The sequence below is a fragment of the Ovis canadensis genome, chromosome 14 (genome assembly GCF_042477335.2).
Source record: "Ovis canadensis isolate MfBH-ARS-UI-01 breed Bighorn chromosome 14, ARS-UI_OviCan_v2, whole genome shotgun sequence".
Classification (NCBI taxonomy): domain Eukaryota; kingdom Metazoa; phylum Chordata; class Mammalia; order Artiodactyla; family Bovidae; genus Ovis; species Ovis canadensis.
The window spans coordinates 45,897,207-45,914,336 of record NC_091258.1 but is presented as its reverse complement, the minus strand read 5'-3'; the positions used below and the strand labels follow the sequence as shown (position 1 = coordinate 45,914,336).

At 38.7% G+C, this 17,130-nt stretch overlaps 1 protein-coding gene across 1 annotated transcript in view; it reads left to right on the top strand.

Moving 5' to 3' along the window:
• Nucleotides 1–17,130, top strand: part of CDH11 (cadherin 11) — a 150,788-nt gene that overhangs the window by 121,672 nt on the left and 11,986 nt on the right. The window contains exons 8-11 of the mRNA XM_069548936.1: nucleotides 1,166–1,419; nucleotides 8,408–8,544; nucleotides 9,551–9,684; nucleotides 9,912–10,029. Of these exons, the coding sequence (XP_069405037.1) occupies nucleotides 1,166–1,419; nucleotides 8,408–8,544; nucleotides 9,551–9,684; nucleotides 9,912–10,029 (643 nt within the window). The remainder of the gene's footprint in view (nucleotides 1–1,165; nucleotides 1,420–8,407; nucleotides 8,545–9,550; nucleotides 9,685–9,911; nucleotides 10,030–17,130) is intronic.

Here is a 17,130-nt window from a genome sequence, read left to right as displayed (position 1 = left end):
TGACAGCAACGAGGCAGGCAGATGCTAGCCTTAAAAGACCCAACTCTTTGCAAACATTTGGGAGTTCAGCATCATTCAGAGTGCTCATTAGAAAGTTCTGTTTCCGGGCAGGAAGGCTTGTTTCTCCTCTGTGATTTTACTTTTCACCCGTTGCTGACTGATTTCACAGAACCACCCCTCCTTCAGAATGTGGGAGTGCTTACTGTCAGTTTCTTAATAATGACAGCCATTCAAATGTTACTTCATTTTTTTTTTTTTCACATCTGTGTAAAATCTATATTATTTATAATTGTTTTTCTTTCAATGGACTTTTGTACAAATATACATTCTTTTAACTGGGAAGTACTCACACTGTCCTATATCACTTGCCATAACTAGGAAGTAACCTAAACATGAATTCAGTCCAAACAAAGTGATGTCATTCCATTCCAGCTAGAGAGTTCTATCATAGTCTTTCAAAAGGGAGATTAGGAAGCATAACAGGCATGTTAAAAACTAGTACTGAGATGCCTTGTTGTGTTTGGGAATGGAAGAATTGGAAAAGGGATAATAGTATCAGTAATTAGGATAATGTCATTCAAAAAACCCCACCCACTCAAATTACCCATAAACCATGTTAAGTCAGATTATGGACCACTGATGATAAGGTTTCTAGACTTTGAGAAATGCTCTGAGGTCAGAAAGTTTAAAAATGAGACTGTTAATATGATTAAGCTAGAGTGTGTATAGGTAGAGGGGAGAGTCATCTAACAAGACATTGTTTTTTTCTCTAAAATTCATTGAGTATTTTTATTACCAAGATTCTTAGTACTTTTCAGAATGGGCTACAACATTTATTTTTGTAATGTTTTAATTCCTTTCCTTAAGTGATTTTAGTGACTGAATTGGGAAGCCTTAGTGTGTTCAGAGAATGTGGTTCATTTTAGATGATGGGGTCCTTCTGAGTCTGCCATGCTCCTAGAATTACCCATTAAACGCATTCCAAATTTTAACAATTGATTTGTCTGATTTTCTGACCAAATGGCTCAGGTAATTGGATATTGAATAGACACCGATTTTCTCTCTTTGAACAACTATTCACGCGGCCCTATAAAAACAATCAGGTCTTTCTCTTCCATTATTCTTTCAAGGAATTGGTTGTCAATCTTCTCTTCTTTTTTGCCAGCCTGTAGATTTTGAAACCAAAAGAGCATACAGCTTGAAGGTAGAGGCAGCCAACGTGCACATTGACCCGAAGTTCATCAGCAATGGGCCTTTCAAGGACACCGTGACAGTCAAGATTGCAGTAGAAGATGCTGACGAGCCCCCTATGTTCTTGGCCCCAAGTTACATCCACGAAGTCCAAGAAAACGCAGCCCCTGGCACTGTGGTGGGGAGAGTGCATGCCAAAGACCCTGATGCTGCCAACAGCCCGATCAGGTACAGACAAACTTATTTTTAAAGTCTGGATGGGGAATTCTAGAGGCAAGAGGGTTAGGAAGCCCTACAGGAGCCACATCCTTCAGTCTCAAGAAGGGTCCAAGATATCATTCAGTGTAAACAAGATGAAGACTTAGGAGACATGAAAATTCTACTCCAGTTATTTGGATAGACTCATTCAGGCTCCATAATTTCTGGAGCAGATTTCCTGGTTATACTAGGTGATATAACCCTTATCTTCACCTGTCTGTCTCAGAGAATTGTGGTGAAGTATAAATAATGGTTGTAAAATAATAACCGTAATTCTAATTTATTGAATACCTTTCTATGCTCCCGTTACTTCACTAAGGGGAATCAGATACATAAACTAATTTATCCTCTCAACATTATTTTATAGGAATTCTTATCCCTTAAGCTGAGACAAAAACGGGGTTCTGCAGGACAAAATGACCTAACCAAAGAACCCAGATAGTGATCAAGGGGCTCAGAAAGCAAGCCCTGTCTATCTAACTGCTGAACACTTTGAAGAGAAAATAAAGTGACCCGCAAATTTAGAGTGCTTTTCTTATGATGAGTACATTTTTGTGACTTAGAAAAGAAAACTAGAAAACAGAACCCTGCCTCCCCTGCCTCCCCAACCTGAGCTAATAACCAATGAGACTGGTGATGAAGATGAGACAGAGATGAGAAAGAAGCTGACCAGAAGGAAGCTTGAGTTATACAGTCAAGGCATGTCTATATATGGCAGGAATGGAAAGTTGTCTGAAACCTGCCCTGGATTCTAGCAGGTGTTTATGCTTCCGTGGCCATTCCCCTAATTCTGTTCTTGCTTAGATTCCTTCCTCTGCCTCCTCATGGTCTCCCTATCCCCAGACCACCACCTGCCTTTCCATCATCCTGTAGCAAGATCCAAATATCATATCGTGCTTCAGTTAAACAACAACAACAAAAGTCAATGATCAAATTGTTTCTCATTGTCTCATAGTCCAAAATAATCTCAAGTCTCTCACTCGGGTAAAGGTCTTCTTCAAGCCCCTCCCCACCCCCACCCCTCAGTTACTGCTGGTCTCTCTGCTTTCTTCCTCTCCCTTCTCACCAGACTCTCAGTTGCAGCTAGACTAGGCTATTTCCTGTCCTTTTCTAGTTCCTGACCTTTGTATGTTCTTCCTCTTGGTTGGAGCTCTCTCCCTCCTCTTTTCCAGCTTGCAACATGGTACTCATTTTTCCCACCTCCACTTAGGTGTCATGTCCTCTAGGAGTTCTGCCAGGCACCCTAAGATAGGTTGGATGCAGCTTCTACCTCACAGCTCTTACCATGCTGCATCACAGTGACAGCTTACACTGTGTTGCCACTGGCATACTCAAAGAGGGCCAGGGATATGTCTGTCTCGGTCATGGGTTGATAAGTTACAGCCCACAGAACAAGCCACCATCTGCATTTTGAGGAACCTCTATACTGCTTTCCATAACAGCTGTATCTTGAACAGATAGCTGAACCCCCATTTTCACTGCAGTGTTATTCATGATAGACAAGCTATGGAAGTAATCTAAATTTCCATCGACAGATGAATGGACAAAGAAATCATGACATATCTATATAATAGAATATTATTTAGCCTGAAGAAAGAAAATTCTGCCAATGGTGATAACATATGTGTATTTGGGGGATACTATGCTAAATGATGAATACTATGCTAAATGACAAAGGTCTATACAGTCAAAGCTATGGTTTTTCCAGTAGTCCTGTATGGATGTGAGAGTAGGACCATAAAGAAGGCTGAACGCTGAAGAACTGATGCTTTCAAATTGTGGTGCTGGAGAAGTCTTGAGAGTCCCTTGGACAGCAGGGAGAACAAACCAGTCAATCCTAAAGGAAATCAACCCTGAATATTCATTGGAAGGACTGATGCTGAAGCTGAAGCTCCAATACATTGGCCATCTGATGCGAATAAATGACTCACTGGAAAAGACCCTGATGCTGGGAAAGATTGAAGGCAAAAGGAGGAGGTGGCAGAGGATGAGATGGTTAGATAGCATCACTAACTCAATGGACATTAGTTTGAGCAAATTCCAGGAGATGGTGAAGGATAGGGAAGCTTGGCATGTTGCAGTCCATGGGGTAGCAAAGAGTTGAACACAATTTAGCAACTAAACAACAACAACTGCTAAATGAAATAAGCTGGACTCAGAAAGCCATAATACATAGCATGTTACTCCTATGTGGAATCTAAAAAAGTCTGATTGATAGAAACAGAGAATAGAACAGTGGTTTCCAGGATCTAGAGAATCGGGAAAATGGGGGGGAGGGATATTGACCAGCATGGTAACTATAGTTAATGATAATGTATTGTGGACTTGACATTTACAAAGAGAGTAGATCTTAAGTGTTCTTGCCCCCACCCCCAACACACACACAAACACACACACAGACACACACATGAATGGTAACTATGCGAGGAGGCAATGAATAGGTTAATTAGTTTGATCATGGTAATCATTACACAAGGTATACTTATTTTGAAACATCATGTTGTTAGACATTAAATACAGATGATTTTTTTAAATTATTAATCATACATCAATAAAGCTGGGAAGAAAAGTAAGTATATCTGAATATGAAAAAAAAATATCACAGACATTGGAGTTTTTCTATTTATACCAAAAAAAAAAAAAAATGCTGACAGGGCAGAAGGAAATGCCAAATGTAACTGTTGTTCAGTTGCCTTTAAGTCTTTGAACATTGCCCCTCTGGGGAGAAAGGAAGACAGTTTTCTTGGCTCCAGACAACCCTGCACTAAGTTATATAAGTTAATCCTCAAACAACCTTGAGACAGTGATCACTTTAGGATCCAATAAATGGAAATACTGGAGCTCAAAGTGCTGACATGAATTACTCAGTTACATGACCAGTCAGTATTGGAGACTGGATTTTAATCCGGATCTGCCTTGGGTGGTTTACTCTGGCTGAGCAGGCACTAATGGAAAGATTTCCCGGGAACGTTTGAGTACTGTGCTCTGCATGCAAGAAGTTACGTTACATAATGACTGAGGAGCTTGATAGCACCTTTAAACTACTCAAAAATTTTCATGGTGTTAATTTTAAACGAATTAGCTTTGCCCTAGAAATATTGAGGTACATTAGCAGCGTTTTAAAAGTGGTGACGTAAAAACACATGGAACAACAGCGCATTTCCTTGGCACCTCTTTATTTCCAGGGATCCACATCTGTGATTGGTTATTTGGGTCATATTTTCAGTGGAAGCGATTCTGTAATTATCCAAAGATGCTCATTACTGCCCTTGAATCAACTTCCCTCACCCACTCAAGTCCTAGTTGTTAGAACTACCAAACAATTCATAGAAAAACATTTAAAGTTTTTTATTCAGTAAGCTTTCTAGCCAGACTGCCTACTTTCCTGAATGCTTATCTTCACCTTTAAGGGAATTTGTGTCCTTGGACATACAGGTAGGGCCTTATAGTGTCACCCAAACTCTTAGCTGCTTAGAAATTTTTGCAAATCTTTCTTCTCAGACTCTGTAGCATTAGAGATCCTTTCTTTACCATTGCCTTCCTGAAATATTCTTTCCTCTTAGCTTCATTGCCAGTAACCTCTTCATGCCTCAGACATAGATGGTGTCTTTGCTAGTTTTCCATCCCAGCCCGGGCACCGGGGACTCCCTGAGACTCAACCTTTGACCTCAGATTGTCTTTCTCCCTGTGTCCACTTATTTACAGTTTCATTCCATTCTGATGTTTAAATTGAGTTAATGCTCCAGATTTTCTGTCTCTAGACTGATCTTTCTCCCTGACTCTCATTTCTGTACTTTGTCTGCTATCTGCTGTGCATTTTTACCCACTTCCTTTTTCCTTCCCTTGCTCATTCATTAGAAAGATATTTTTGAGCCTATGCTTCTTGTGACATACTTTTGGACTCAGAGGGAGAGGGAGAGGATGGGATGATTTGGGAGAATGGCATTCTAACATGTATACTATCATGTAAGAATTGAATCGCCAGTCTATGTCTCACGCAGGATGCAGCATGCTTGGGGCTGGTGCATGGGGATGACCCAGAGAGATGTTATGGGGAGGGAGGTGGGAGGGGGGGTTCATTTTTGGGAACGCATGTAAGAATTAAATATTTTAAAATTTAAAAAATAAAAAACTAAAAAAAAAAAAAAAAGAAGAAGAAGAAGAAGAAGATCGGCTCTACTCCTGACTTTGTGAAACCTATGGTAGACTTGAATCTCCCCTCTCCTGGCCTGGCAGCATAGCCCTAGTAGGATTTCAGTCTCTCCTTCCTGCTAAGTTGACTTTGTTCTTGTATTTCCAATGCCTCCCTCTCTGTGACACCCATGCTAAAAATTCTCTAGGACTCTCCCAGCTTCCCACAGATCTCCAGATATCAACTGAATCCTACTGGCTCTGTCTTTATCACAGGCTCTTTCATTCCCTCTGTCACGCCTACACCTAACTCTCTATCACCTCATATTCCTTAAAAACTACATCAACTCCTTAAGTTTCCACTGCTCCTTCCCCCACCCTCACTAGCTCAGACCACCTTGCCCACCCTATCGTATTCATCATCCTGATGCTCTGATTCAGTCTGTTTTTCCTCTGATCGAAAGCCCTTCATGATTTTTTCACTGGATGAAAGTCATACTCCATAGACTGACATCTGAGAGCTTCCTTGATCTATCCAGTGTGTAATAGTGGTGACCACAGCAAAAATCATAGCAGCTCTATTTGTTTTCCTGTTTACTATATGTGGGACACTAGGTTATACATCTTCAACGTCTGTTATTTCATGTCATTCTTACAGAAGACCTTGAAGTTGGGTACTATTAATATTCTAGTTTAAATGATAAGTAAGCTCAGATTTAAATAACTTAAGTGGCTTCTCCAGTATCTCTGGATGTATATACAGTGGGACATGAACTTGTACCTAGGACTTTACAAAACCAAAATCCATGTGCTCCACTTGTATAGAACAACACTTTGTTAATTATCTTTCTTCCCATGAGCCTGTCTTATCATGTCAAGTAGATAGTAAACTCTCTGGTGTCAGGAAAACTATATTATTTTTTTCTCTTTTTTTTTCACATAGAGCTCTGCTTAGGGTTCAGTCAGCTCAATCACTGAACCTCTACTGACATTTATGAGGTGTGTGATAGTTTATCTTCCATTTTATCACTGGTGAAGGAGACTCATCATTCTGTTCCCATAGGGAGCTGTGAAGTCAATGGTATCATGGATGAGCTCATGTTTTATATTTTATGAAGTGCTGCTCCATACTTATTTCCTCCTTCTTGGAAATAATGTCATCTAGAACTGGAAGATCCAGGTTCTAATATTGGCTCCCCAGAAACCAGGAGACAGATCATTTGCAAATCCCATCATTTATAAATTGAAGAGATTAAACTCTGTGATACCCAGGGTCTTTGCTATCTCTTTTTGGTAATATTATTTGGTTGTATGGCTCTCAGTGAATGCCTTTAGACATATGTACAGCTGGCCATCTTTAGCCATGGACTCTGTATTGATGGGTTCCATATTGATGGATTCAACCAACTGCAGATCCAAACTATTTTGAGGGAAAAAGTCCAGAAGGTTCCAAAAAGCGTAACTTGAATTTGTGGAACACCAGCAACTATTTACTGGAGAAGGCGATGGCACCCCACTCCAGTACTCTTGCCTGGAAAATCCCATGGACAGAGGAGCCTGGTAGGCTGCGGTCCATGGGGTTGCGAAGAGTTGGACACGACTGAGCGACTTTCCTTTCACTTTTCACTTTCATGCATTGGAGAAGGAAATGGCAACCCACTCCAATGTTCTTGCCTGGAGAATCCCAGGGACGGGGGAGCCTGGTGGGCTGCCATCTATGGGGTCATACAGAGTCAGACACGACTGAAGTGACTTAGCAGCAGCAGCAGCAGCAACTATTTACATAGCATTTACATTATATTAACTATTTTAGTAATCTAGAGATAATTTAAAGTGTACAGGAGGATATGTGTTGGTTATACGCAAATATTACACCATTTTATATAAGAGACTTGAGCATCCATGGGTTTTGGTATCCTCAGGGATCCTGGATCCACACCCTCATGGAAGTCAATGGATAATTGTCAACACTTATTAGAGCCATGTCTCTAGCACATCATCCTGGGAAAGTTATTTTACCTTGCTACACCTCAGTAAAGACCATTCCTCTTGACCCATACTCTACCTCACCTTTCCATGTAATATTCTAGAAATTACTCCGTCTCTTTTTAAAGCAAATTTTCTAGTGGACAGGAGTAGCTGAAACCTTCCAACTATGGTGTTAGGCTTAGGAGGGGGTGAGGATGCTCTACAAATGAATGGCCAAGCCTGCTTTACATACTTCACAATGGAATTCAGAACCAAACTACCTGAGAACTGCTAAAACCAAATACATTGAATAAATTTACTCAAACTGTAGATATCATTTTCCTTTGAGTATGGATAAAACTGATTTTTTTTCTAGACTGTGAATGATCTTTGATGATAACTTTAGGTAAACTTAACAGTATTTAATATTTTGTATGCAAAAATCTGGCAAAAGTTCCATACACTTGTGACTATTTGAGTAGTTTGGAAGCAAGGTAAGCCCGCTTCCCAAATGCAGGTTCATAAATATTCAGATGGTGGATGATTGTAGTAAATATGAAGAAATCTGCAGCCTGTTATTCCATTTCTCAATCAAATATGCAGCATGTTATTCTGTTTCTCAATCAAATATGCTAAACAGCTCTTTCATTCATTGTCCTGAATAAAGAATTCCAATGTGGCAAAATGATTTCTATAAAAGATTCATGTACAGAGTTTGAAAAGTAAATTTGATTAAAAAGAAAATCTAGCTCAAGCAAGTCATTGAAAAAGTTGCTTTAAATATAGCATGGAGAAAATATTCCAATATTAAGCTGCTTAGAATGTCTCAGTCTAATTGCCTCATTTGCATTCTGCTTAGGTATTCAATCGATCGTCATACTGACCTGGACAGGTTTTTCACTATTAATCCAGAGGATGGTTTTATTAAAACTACGAAACCTTTGGATAGAGAAGAAACTGCCTGGCTCAACATATCAGTTTTTGCAGCAGAAATCCGTAAGTATTATCCTAAGGGTTTTGATTCTACTTTGCCAAATATTATTCCTTCAGACTCTCTATATTCTGGAAAATAACAGATAGTTGAGATAGAACAAGCTTTTTTTTTTTCAGTCTTAAACATATTTTTCAATCTTTAAAATTTATTTTTGGTCATCTATCTAGAAAGACATATAAGCAAATAGAGTTGTTTTCATTTTCTTTGGCAGAATTGGGTACAGGCTTGGCACATGAGCTGATAGCCTGTAGCAGCTTGAGACTCTTCATGACCACCGAAAGATTCCCCACTTTATCCTCAGTTTTGTTTAAACCCAGAGCAGCAGAATCGTTAGAGTCAAGATTTATGGGTTTTTGTTTACCTATAAGGGCTTCCCTGATGGCTTAGATTGCAAAGAATCTGCAGTACAGGAGACCCAGGATCGATCGCTGGGTTGGGAAGATTCCCTGGAAAAGGGAATGGCAACCCACTCCAGTATTCTTTCCTGAGAATTCCATGAACAAGGAGCCCAGTGGCTACAATCCATGGGGTCGCAAAGAGTTGAGGACCAGAGATTCTCAAACTTGATCACGCAGTGGATTATCATGAAGGGCTTGTTGTAGCAAACATTTCTCGACCCCTCCCTCAGAGCTGTAACTCAGGTCTTGGGTTTGGTTTGAGAATTTTCATTTCTAACAAATTCCCAAATCGTTTGATGCTGTCCTGGAACCCTCCTTTGAGAGTTGCTATTGTGGACCACACTCTGGGGAGCCAGGCTACACTATAAGCATTTGGAATTAAACCTCAGCAGAAAGGGAAAAGTGGTTTATTTCTTACTGGTCTAATGTTAGCCTTTATTCTAGGACATGACCCCCACACTGGACTTGGCATGCTTCGGGTTTTGTGCCCACAGTGCATTTGCCTGCAGGGCCTGAGTGAAGCTGGAGCTCACTCTTTCCCGGGAGTAACCTTGGACCAACATGGATTCTTCCCTTGCACATGTTTACCATCTGAATTCTCTCCTTTCAGACAACCGGCATCAGGAAGCCAAAGTCCCTGTGGCCATTAGGGTCCTTGACGTTAATGACAATGCTCCCAAGTTTGCTGCCCCTTATGAAGGTTTCATCTGTGAGAGTGACCAGACCAAGCCACATTCCAACCAGGTAATGCTGCCCTGCCCTGGCTAGAAGCAATCATTTAGAACCAGTTTGCTTTCAAGAGCATCCCTTGGAGCAACTTCCCAACTGCCCAAGAAGGCTTCAGAGCCCTGGTTTAGCTCAGGAGCTAAGTTCTCTAATTAAAATCAGGCTTCTTAGCCAGCCAGGAATTTTTGAATAAATGATGTGTCAATGTTAGCATGATTTATTTATGGGCCACCTTTCTCTTTCAGCCAATTGTTACAATTAGTGCAGATGACAAGGATGACACAGCCAATGGACCAAGATTTATCTTCAGTCTACCCCCTGAAATCATTCACAATCCAAATTTCACAGTCAGAGACAACAGAGGTTCGTACCAAGGTTCCTGTGCGTTCAGAGAAGTAGAAATGGAAAACAAATGGCTTTTATATTGCAGAGCACAAGTATTTCCCCCCAATCTTAATAATGCCTTTCTGTTGAAGAACAAACAAGAAATAATAATGCCACCTATATTTTGAGACATGGGCTCATTTGGTGCATAGGAATAAGTGAGTCTATTTTTATTTTACTTTTTGTTGTTGTTGTTGTTGTTGTTGGCTTTGATATTCATGAAGTGCTGGGGAAACCAAGCGGGGACGCTTACAGGGTCAATATGCAAACAACTTCATTTATTTTTTTTAAGAGGTTGATAAACTCTTTGGGGACAGTATGGCTTTATGAATATTGATATCAAGAAAAGCATTAAAAGAGATTCTTTCAACTTTGTAAGGCAATGTAATCTTTCAGCTGTCTTTCCCTTTCCAGCACAGTTTTATTGTAGTATGGTTGGGTACAGAGCTTGATACCTAAAGGTGGCTGTAGAATTATTGCCTGAAGGGCATTAGTCTTTTTGCTGTAAACATGGCAAAATTTGATGTGATTTCTACTTCTTATTTCATTAGTCAAGGAGATTCTAGACTTGCAAATTGTTTGCAGTAGTTGTTTTTTATTGTTGTTGTGTAGGCCCAAACAGTTCAGTCCCTAGACAAAGCTGGCAGCAGAGCCAAGATCAAAAAATAAGTTTCTTGACTCCTCTCCAGACTATTTTCTTCTGCACCTGCTCCTATAAGCCTGTGACAATGCAAGTCTGTAAACAGGAAGACAAATGCCGTGATTCAATATAGGAATAGACAAAGCAGGACGGGTGGTCCTTCTTCACACGTTTTCATTAGATACATGCTAGCTATGTGGGAGGTTATATATTGATTTCTTGGTGACTGAGATCAGACTTATAGCTTCTTAAACTAATTATTATTACTTTCCCCATCACTGTTATCAGTGTTATCAATATTATAAATACCAGTTAGTATGTTCTAGGGACTTCCCCAGTGACTCAGTGATAAAGAGTCTGTCTGTAATGCAGGAAATGTAGGCTCGTTCCCTGGGTCGAGAAGATCCTCTGGATGGGGAGATGGCAACGCGCTGCAGTGTTCTTGCCTGGGAAATCCCATGGACAAAGGGGCCTGGTGGGCTATAGTCCATGGGGTTGCAAAGAGTCGAACATGACTTAGTGACTAAACAACCACCACAACAAACTATGTTCTAAACACCATGCCAAGATCCTTCCTGCACTCTATTAAATTTTCTCAACAGTAAGAATTATTATCATTCCCGTTTTGAAGATGAGGAAAATGAGGGACAGGCCATTAAGTAAGTCAGCCATGTGGGAGAGAGACCTAGATTTTAAACCTGGACATTCAGAAGGCTAGAGGTGACAGCCTGAACCCCTGTGCCCTCCTGGGTAAATTATTAAAGCAGATAAGTGTTTCCCATGCTCCTTGGATTTGAAGGGATATGGTCTAACATACTTTATTATTACTTCTTGGGCTGATCTGAGCATTTCATTATGATCCTTATATCTGTGTATTCATATAATCCCCAGTTTACATCTGAGGTCTCACTCCTGGATGTATTCCTGGCAACATCCCTATTTATCACTGGACACCCCCTGGAACAGCTGGTGTTTCTAGGCTTTTCTTATTGTGCCAACTTCACCTCCATCACCTGCCTTGTCTTCATTTTATGTCTTCTGTAATATTTAGTTGCTGTTAACCTCTGAAAGCATTATACTAAGACCTATTGTTCTCCAGGGAGTTATACATAGTTCACTTTGTCACAGTACTTTGGGGATGCCATCTATATTTTCAGGGAGATTATATTACCATGGAGAAGCCACCCTACCGCATGATCTGTTTTCCCTGCCCTTTCCTATAAGAAACTAATTCTATGTGGAGCCACCACTTTTGCACGGAATTGCTACTTTTTAAGAAAAATGCCTTTATTAACTATGGCAAACAGTTAATGAAAACTCCCATGTTTAGAGCTATTTCAAAACCTTAAAGCAAATACAGTCCTATAATTATCATTTAATAGAGTTTCTTTCTACCAGCTCCTAAAAGTAATTACATATTGAAGTAATCCAAAAAGAGTAATCACATTCCACGTCCTATTAATAGCCTACTGAGTTACCAAATTTCCCGGCTGAGACTGTTTTCCATAGAAAACATGAGATAATGGTTTATAGCATGCTGAGTAAAAGCATCAGCTTTCTCTCTCCTTGAGTGTTTACTTCCATTATGCCATGTAAATAATCAGGATTGTGTTTGCCTAAACTCTATGGAAGCATTCGGCCTCTTTAAAAATATAAGAGGGGAAGCCATCTTAACACACACAAGCCTTCTATTTCATATTTTATCTTACTCCGTTCTACAGCACGGGAGCTTCAAAGACAACTCAGCAGGGAGCCGGGAAGTAGAGCACTGCTAACTCTTGGACATCTGAGTCCATCTTTGGCTGTTAATATCAAGAGTGGTGCTGTTTGGGGAGATGAAGAGCTGATCCACCCAGGCTTTGAGATGCATTTAGTTTGAAAATACTAGACTTATGGCACCTTTTAAAATCATGAGGAACATGTAATGAATATGAAAAGCACAAAGAAAAAAAAATGCTGGGAATAGCACCTCTCGTGTATGTAGCTCTTCATTGGTCTATAAAGCTTTCTAGTCGCCATTGTTGCACTTAATTCCTAAACAGCCCCAGAAAGTAGGCATTTTGGATATTTTTGTCCCCATTTCCTAGATGAGGAAGGAATATGAAAAGTCAGAAGATTCAGAGACTTGCCTAAGCTCACCATGCCAATAAATAAATTGGCCTAGAATGCTTGTGTGTTTACTGAGTTCCGTCAGGTGTGGTAACACTGTATTTATGAATATAGAGCGTGTGTCTCTTCTAATTTCTGATTTTGGAATTATTGTTTAAAAAATCTTTGTTTACCCCATAATCAACTATCAGTATTTTGAAGAGAAAAAGATCTAAAATTTGATTCATCAATCTAGGATTCCAGGGAAAGTATGAAGAGAAAAGGACAAACTGTAATTTTAATCAGCCATGGAAATTATAGTAAAATTTATTTGTGGAGGACAAATTTTATAATTTTATTCTACTGCATAATTAATACATATTCCTTGCAGGAAAATTAGAAAATACAAACAAGCAGAAATAAACTTAGAAATAATAAAATAACTTGGTAATATACAATCTAAAAATAATCACTGCTAATTTTTATAGCCTTCTAGCTGTTTTCTTGGCATATATTTTGATCTTTAAAAAAAGCAACTATAAAATGATGTTCCCTTTTTCCCCTGCATAATAATACATGATGTGCATTTTTTAGCATCATTATACTTACATCAACATTTTTTTCCTAAATAACCTCCTGACCTCATTATAAGGGTATATGATATCAGTTGACTATTGTTGGGTAAGCACGTTCTTTTCACACACTTTTGTTGTTCAATTGCTCAGTCCTGTCCGACTCTTTGTGACCCCATGGACTGCAGCACGCCAGGCCTCCGTGTCTTTCACCATCTCCTGGAGTTAGCTCAAACTCACGTCCATTGAATTGCCATCCAACCATCTCCCCCTCTGTCAAAGTGAAGTCTTGGCTTTATAATATGCTCTCTAGGGTTTGTCATTTGTCATAGCTTTCCTTGCAAGGAGCAAGCATCTTTTAATTTCATGACTGCAGTCATCCTCCACAGTGATTTTGGAGCCCAAGAAAAGAAAACCTGTCACTGTTTCCACTTTTTCCACTTCTGTTTGCTATGAAGTGTTGGGATCAGATGCTGTGCCAGCTTTTTCACTCTCTTCTTTCACCCTCATCAAGAGGCTCTTTAGTTCCTCTTCACTTTCTGGCATTAGAGTGGTTATCATCTGAGGTTGTTGATATTTCTCCCAGCAATGTTGATTCTAGCTTGTGCTTGACCCAGCCTGGCATTTCACATGATGTACTCTTCATATAAATTAAGTGAGCAGGGTGACAATATACAGCCTCGTCTCACTCCTTTTCCAATTTTGAACCAATCTGTTGTTCCATGTCCAGTTCTAACCATCACTTCCTGACCTGCATACAGGTTTCAGAGGAGGAAGGTAAGGTGGTCTGATATTCCCATCTCTTTAGTAATTTTCCACAGTTTGTTGTGATCCACACAGTCAAAGACTTTCACATAGTCAATGAAACAGAAGTAGATGTTTTTCTGGAATTCCCTTGCTTTCTCTATGATCCAAGGAATATTGGCAATTGAATCTCTGGTTCCTTTGCCTTTTCTAAACCCAGCTTGTACATCTGGAAGTTCTTGGTTCACGTACTGCTGAAGCTCTGCATAGAGAATTTTGAGCATAACCTTGAATAGCATGTCTTATCATACTACTGCATAATCTCCCCACTGTTTCAATGTCCTTTCAGTCCTGTTTATGCTGTGTTTTTTTAAAGTAAAGGTTTTATTTTTTCATTTTAATTTTTTCTTTAAGACCAAAAACATTTTGTACTGGGGTATAGCCAGTTGACAATATTGTGACAGCTTCAGGTTAATGATGAAGAGATTCAGCCATACATATACATGTATCCATTCTCCCCCAAACCTCAGGCTGGCACATAACATTGAGCAGAGTTCCATGTCCTACACAATAGGTTTTTGTTGGCTATCCATTTTAAATATAGCAGTGTGTACATGACCTTTCAGTTTTTCTGTGTAATATTATTCTTAGCAAGATTTTCCTCATGAAAAATTGACATCAATATTCACTTTGCTTCTCTCTTATATATCACGTTTCCCATTCCAACCTTTTAACCATATGAGATAAATACACAGGCTCGCTTTTTTGGCCATTTTTAAAATATTATTTAAGAAATAGTTATTTCTAGTTTCTTTGTAACACCATCATTATTTTCACCTGCATTACATACTACTAGATTTTATGGACTATCAACGTTTCCTATTCTAGTTACTCTCATCAGAGCATCACATTTTTCATTAATGGCTTCACACATATTATGTTAAAATCTGACAGGTATTTTGTCCACATTGTTTTCCTTTTATTACTCTTTCTTAGATTTTGGTTTCTTTGTTCCTCCAGATATAATTTAGAACTTTTTTAGGTGCTTGATAAGTATCTTCGTGAATTTTATTGTGTTTACCTTAAATTTACAGATTAATTTAAAAACTAAGAATTTTAAAATATTCTTCCTATCCAGAAGCATGTTCTGAGTTTCCATTGAATCTGTTCTCTTTTTAATTACCATAAGGGATATTTTATAGTTTTCTTCATTTTTGTTCTTCATATTTCTTATTAAGATAATGACTAGCTACTTTATATTTTGGATGCTGGCCTAGATTTTTTAATTATGTATATTTTCTAAGTGACAATTTTTAGTATAAACTATGGCTATTTTACTTAGTTCATTTATTATTGGACACTGAAAAGTTATTGATATAACTTCTCAGCTATTTTCCTAGGTTTTCTATGGAAACAACTACATAAAAATTAAATAATGATAATTTGCTTCATCTTTTAAAAAAATAAATTGGGCTTTTTTTTGACAAACTGCATATATTTGTGCTTTATGTGTTAAATAATAACAATAATAATGCCTTTACTTGTTAATTTAATGGGGATATTATTTCTAGAGTTTTATCATTAAGCATAACATTGATTGTTAGATTAAAATTAAGATTTATGTTGTGTGTGTGTATTTTAGGAAGTTTCCTTTCCATTTTAATTTTATTTTAAAAAACAGATGTTCAGTTTTTAACACAATTTTTGGTTACTAATAATAAGATAGTATGATTTTGACCACTGACCTAATTGATATATTAAATTGAAATATCCTGATTTTGAACTTCATATTTCTAATTTCCAAACCTCTATTCCACATAATGATAAAATGTAGAGGAAAGAGCAAGGGTTAAAGATTAAATGTTGGCTGTAGCAGCGAGTGAGATATAGTCTCATATATCAGGAAACTCCTAAAAGCACATGCAGCGAAGTTAGCTGTTTTGTGAAAGCACAGGTGATTTTGAGAGTGTCTGTTCATGACCTACCTGCAGAGGAGCTGAAACTATCACGGCAGCCTCCAAACAGGCTGTCTGACTCTAGCCTTGCCCCGACTTAACTTGCCCCCACTGATAGTTCTTTTTAAAATTCTCCTATGGCTCTCCATTTCCTATGGCTTTAACTGAAAGTTTATAGCCTAGTGAGCAAGAAATGATATGACCTACTTCCCATAAACTTGGGGTCTATCATCTCCTTTCTCTTGTTACCATAAACCATGCTCCAGAAACTTCAAACCATCTTTATTTTCCCAAATATGCTGTGTTCTCACATGCCCATGCTTTTGTTCTGTGGAAAATGTACCCCCATCCCTGCCTATTATACCTCCTCTTTCAAGTCGCATTGTAAATGAAGTCTCTTAGGTGAAGCTTTGCTGGGCATCCCAGCCCATCCCTGGATGCTACCTCCTCTGTGCTCCAGGAACACTGCACTAACCTCTAGTGTTTTTTTAATCACTCTGCATTCTAAGCATATGTTTCTCTGTCTGTCTCCCATTAGAATACGAGCTCTGGTATCCCAAAACTTGAAAAAAGTGGGTTGACCAAATGCATGAATTAAAGTGGAAAAAGTAGTTAGAAAGACATGTAATGTGCTTTAGTCATTTGGGGGGTTAGTTATTATTGTGGAAAAATGATTATGTTATGAGATAAGCTTCAGGCTAAAAAAGACAACCCTTCTTTCTATGTTGGAAAGTTCTGAAGGAGTCAGTACCTGATCACCCACCCCTTCTATCCATTTATCCTTGCATCATATATTATTGCACAAAGTTATATTGGACATCTAAGGTCTGGATCCAGGAAGAGATGGTTTCAAATGTATTAAATTTGTAAGTATATTATCTAATATGCACCAAGTTGCAGATCAAATGAGTTCTAATACATGATACACTCAGAATTAAGTTTGAACTGCTAAAAAAATCAAATTAAAAAAAAAAATAGAACAACTAGGAATAAAACCACCATATGACCCAGCAATCCCACTCCTAGGCATGTAACTTGAGGAAACGAAAATTGAAAGAGACACATGTATCCCATTGTTCAT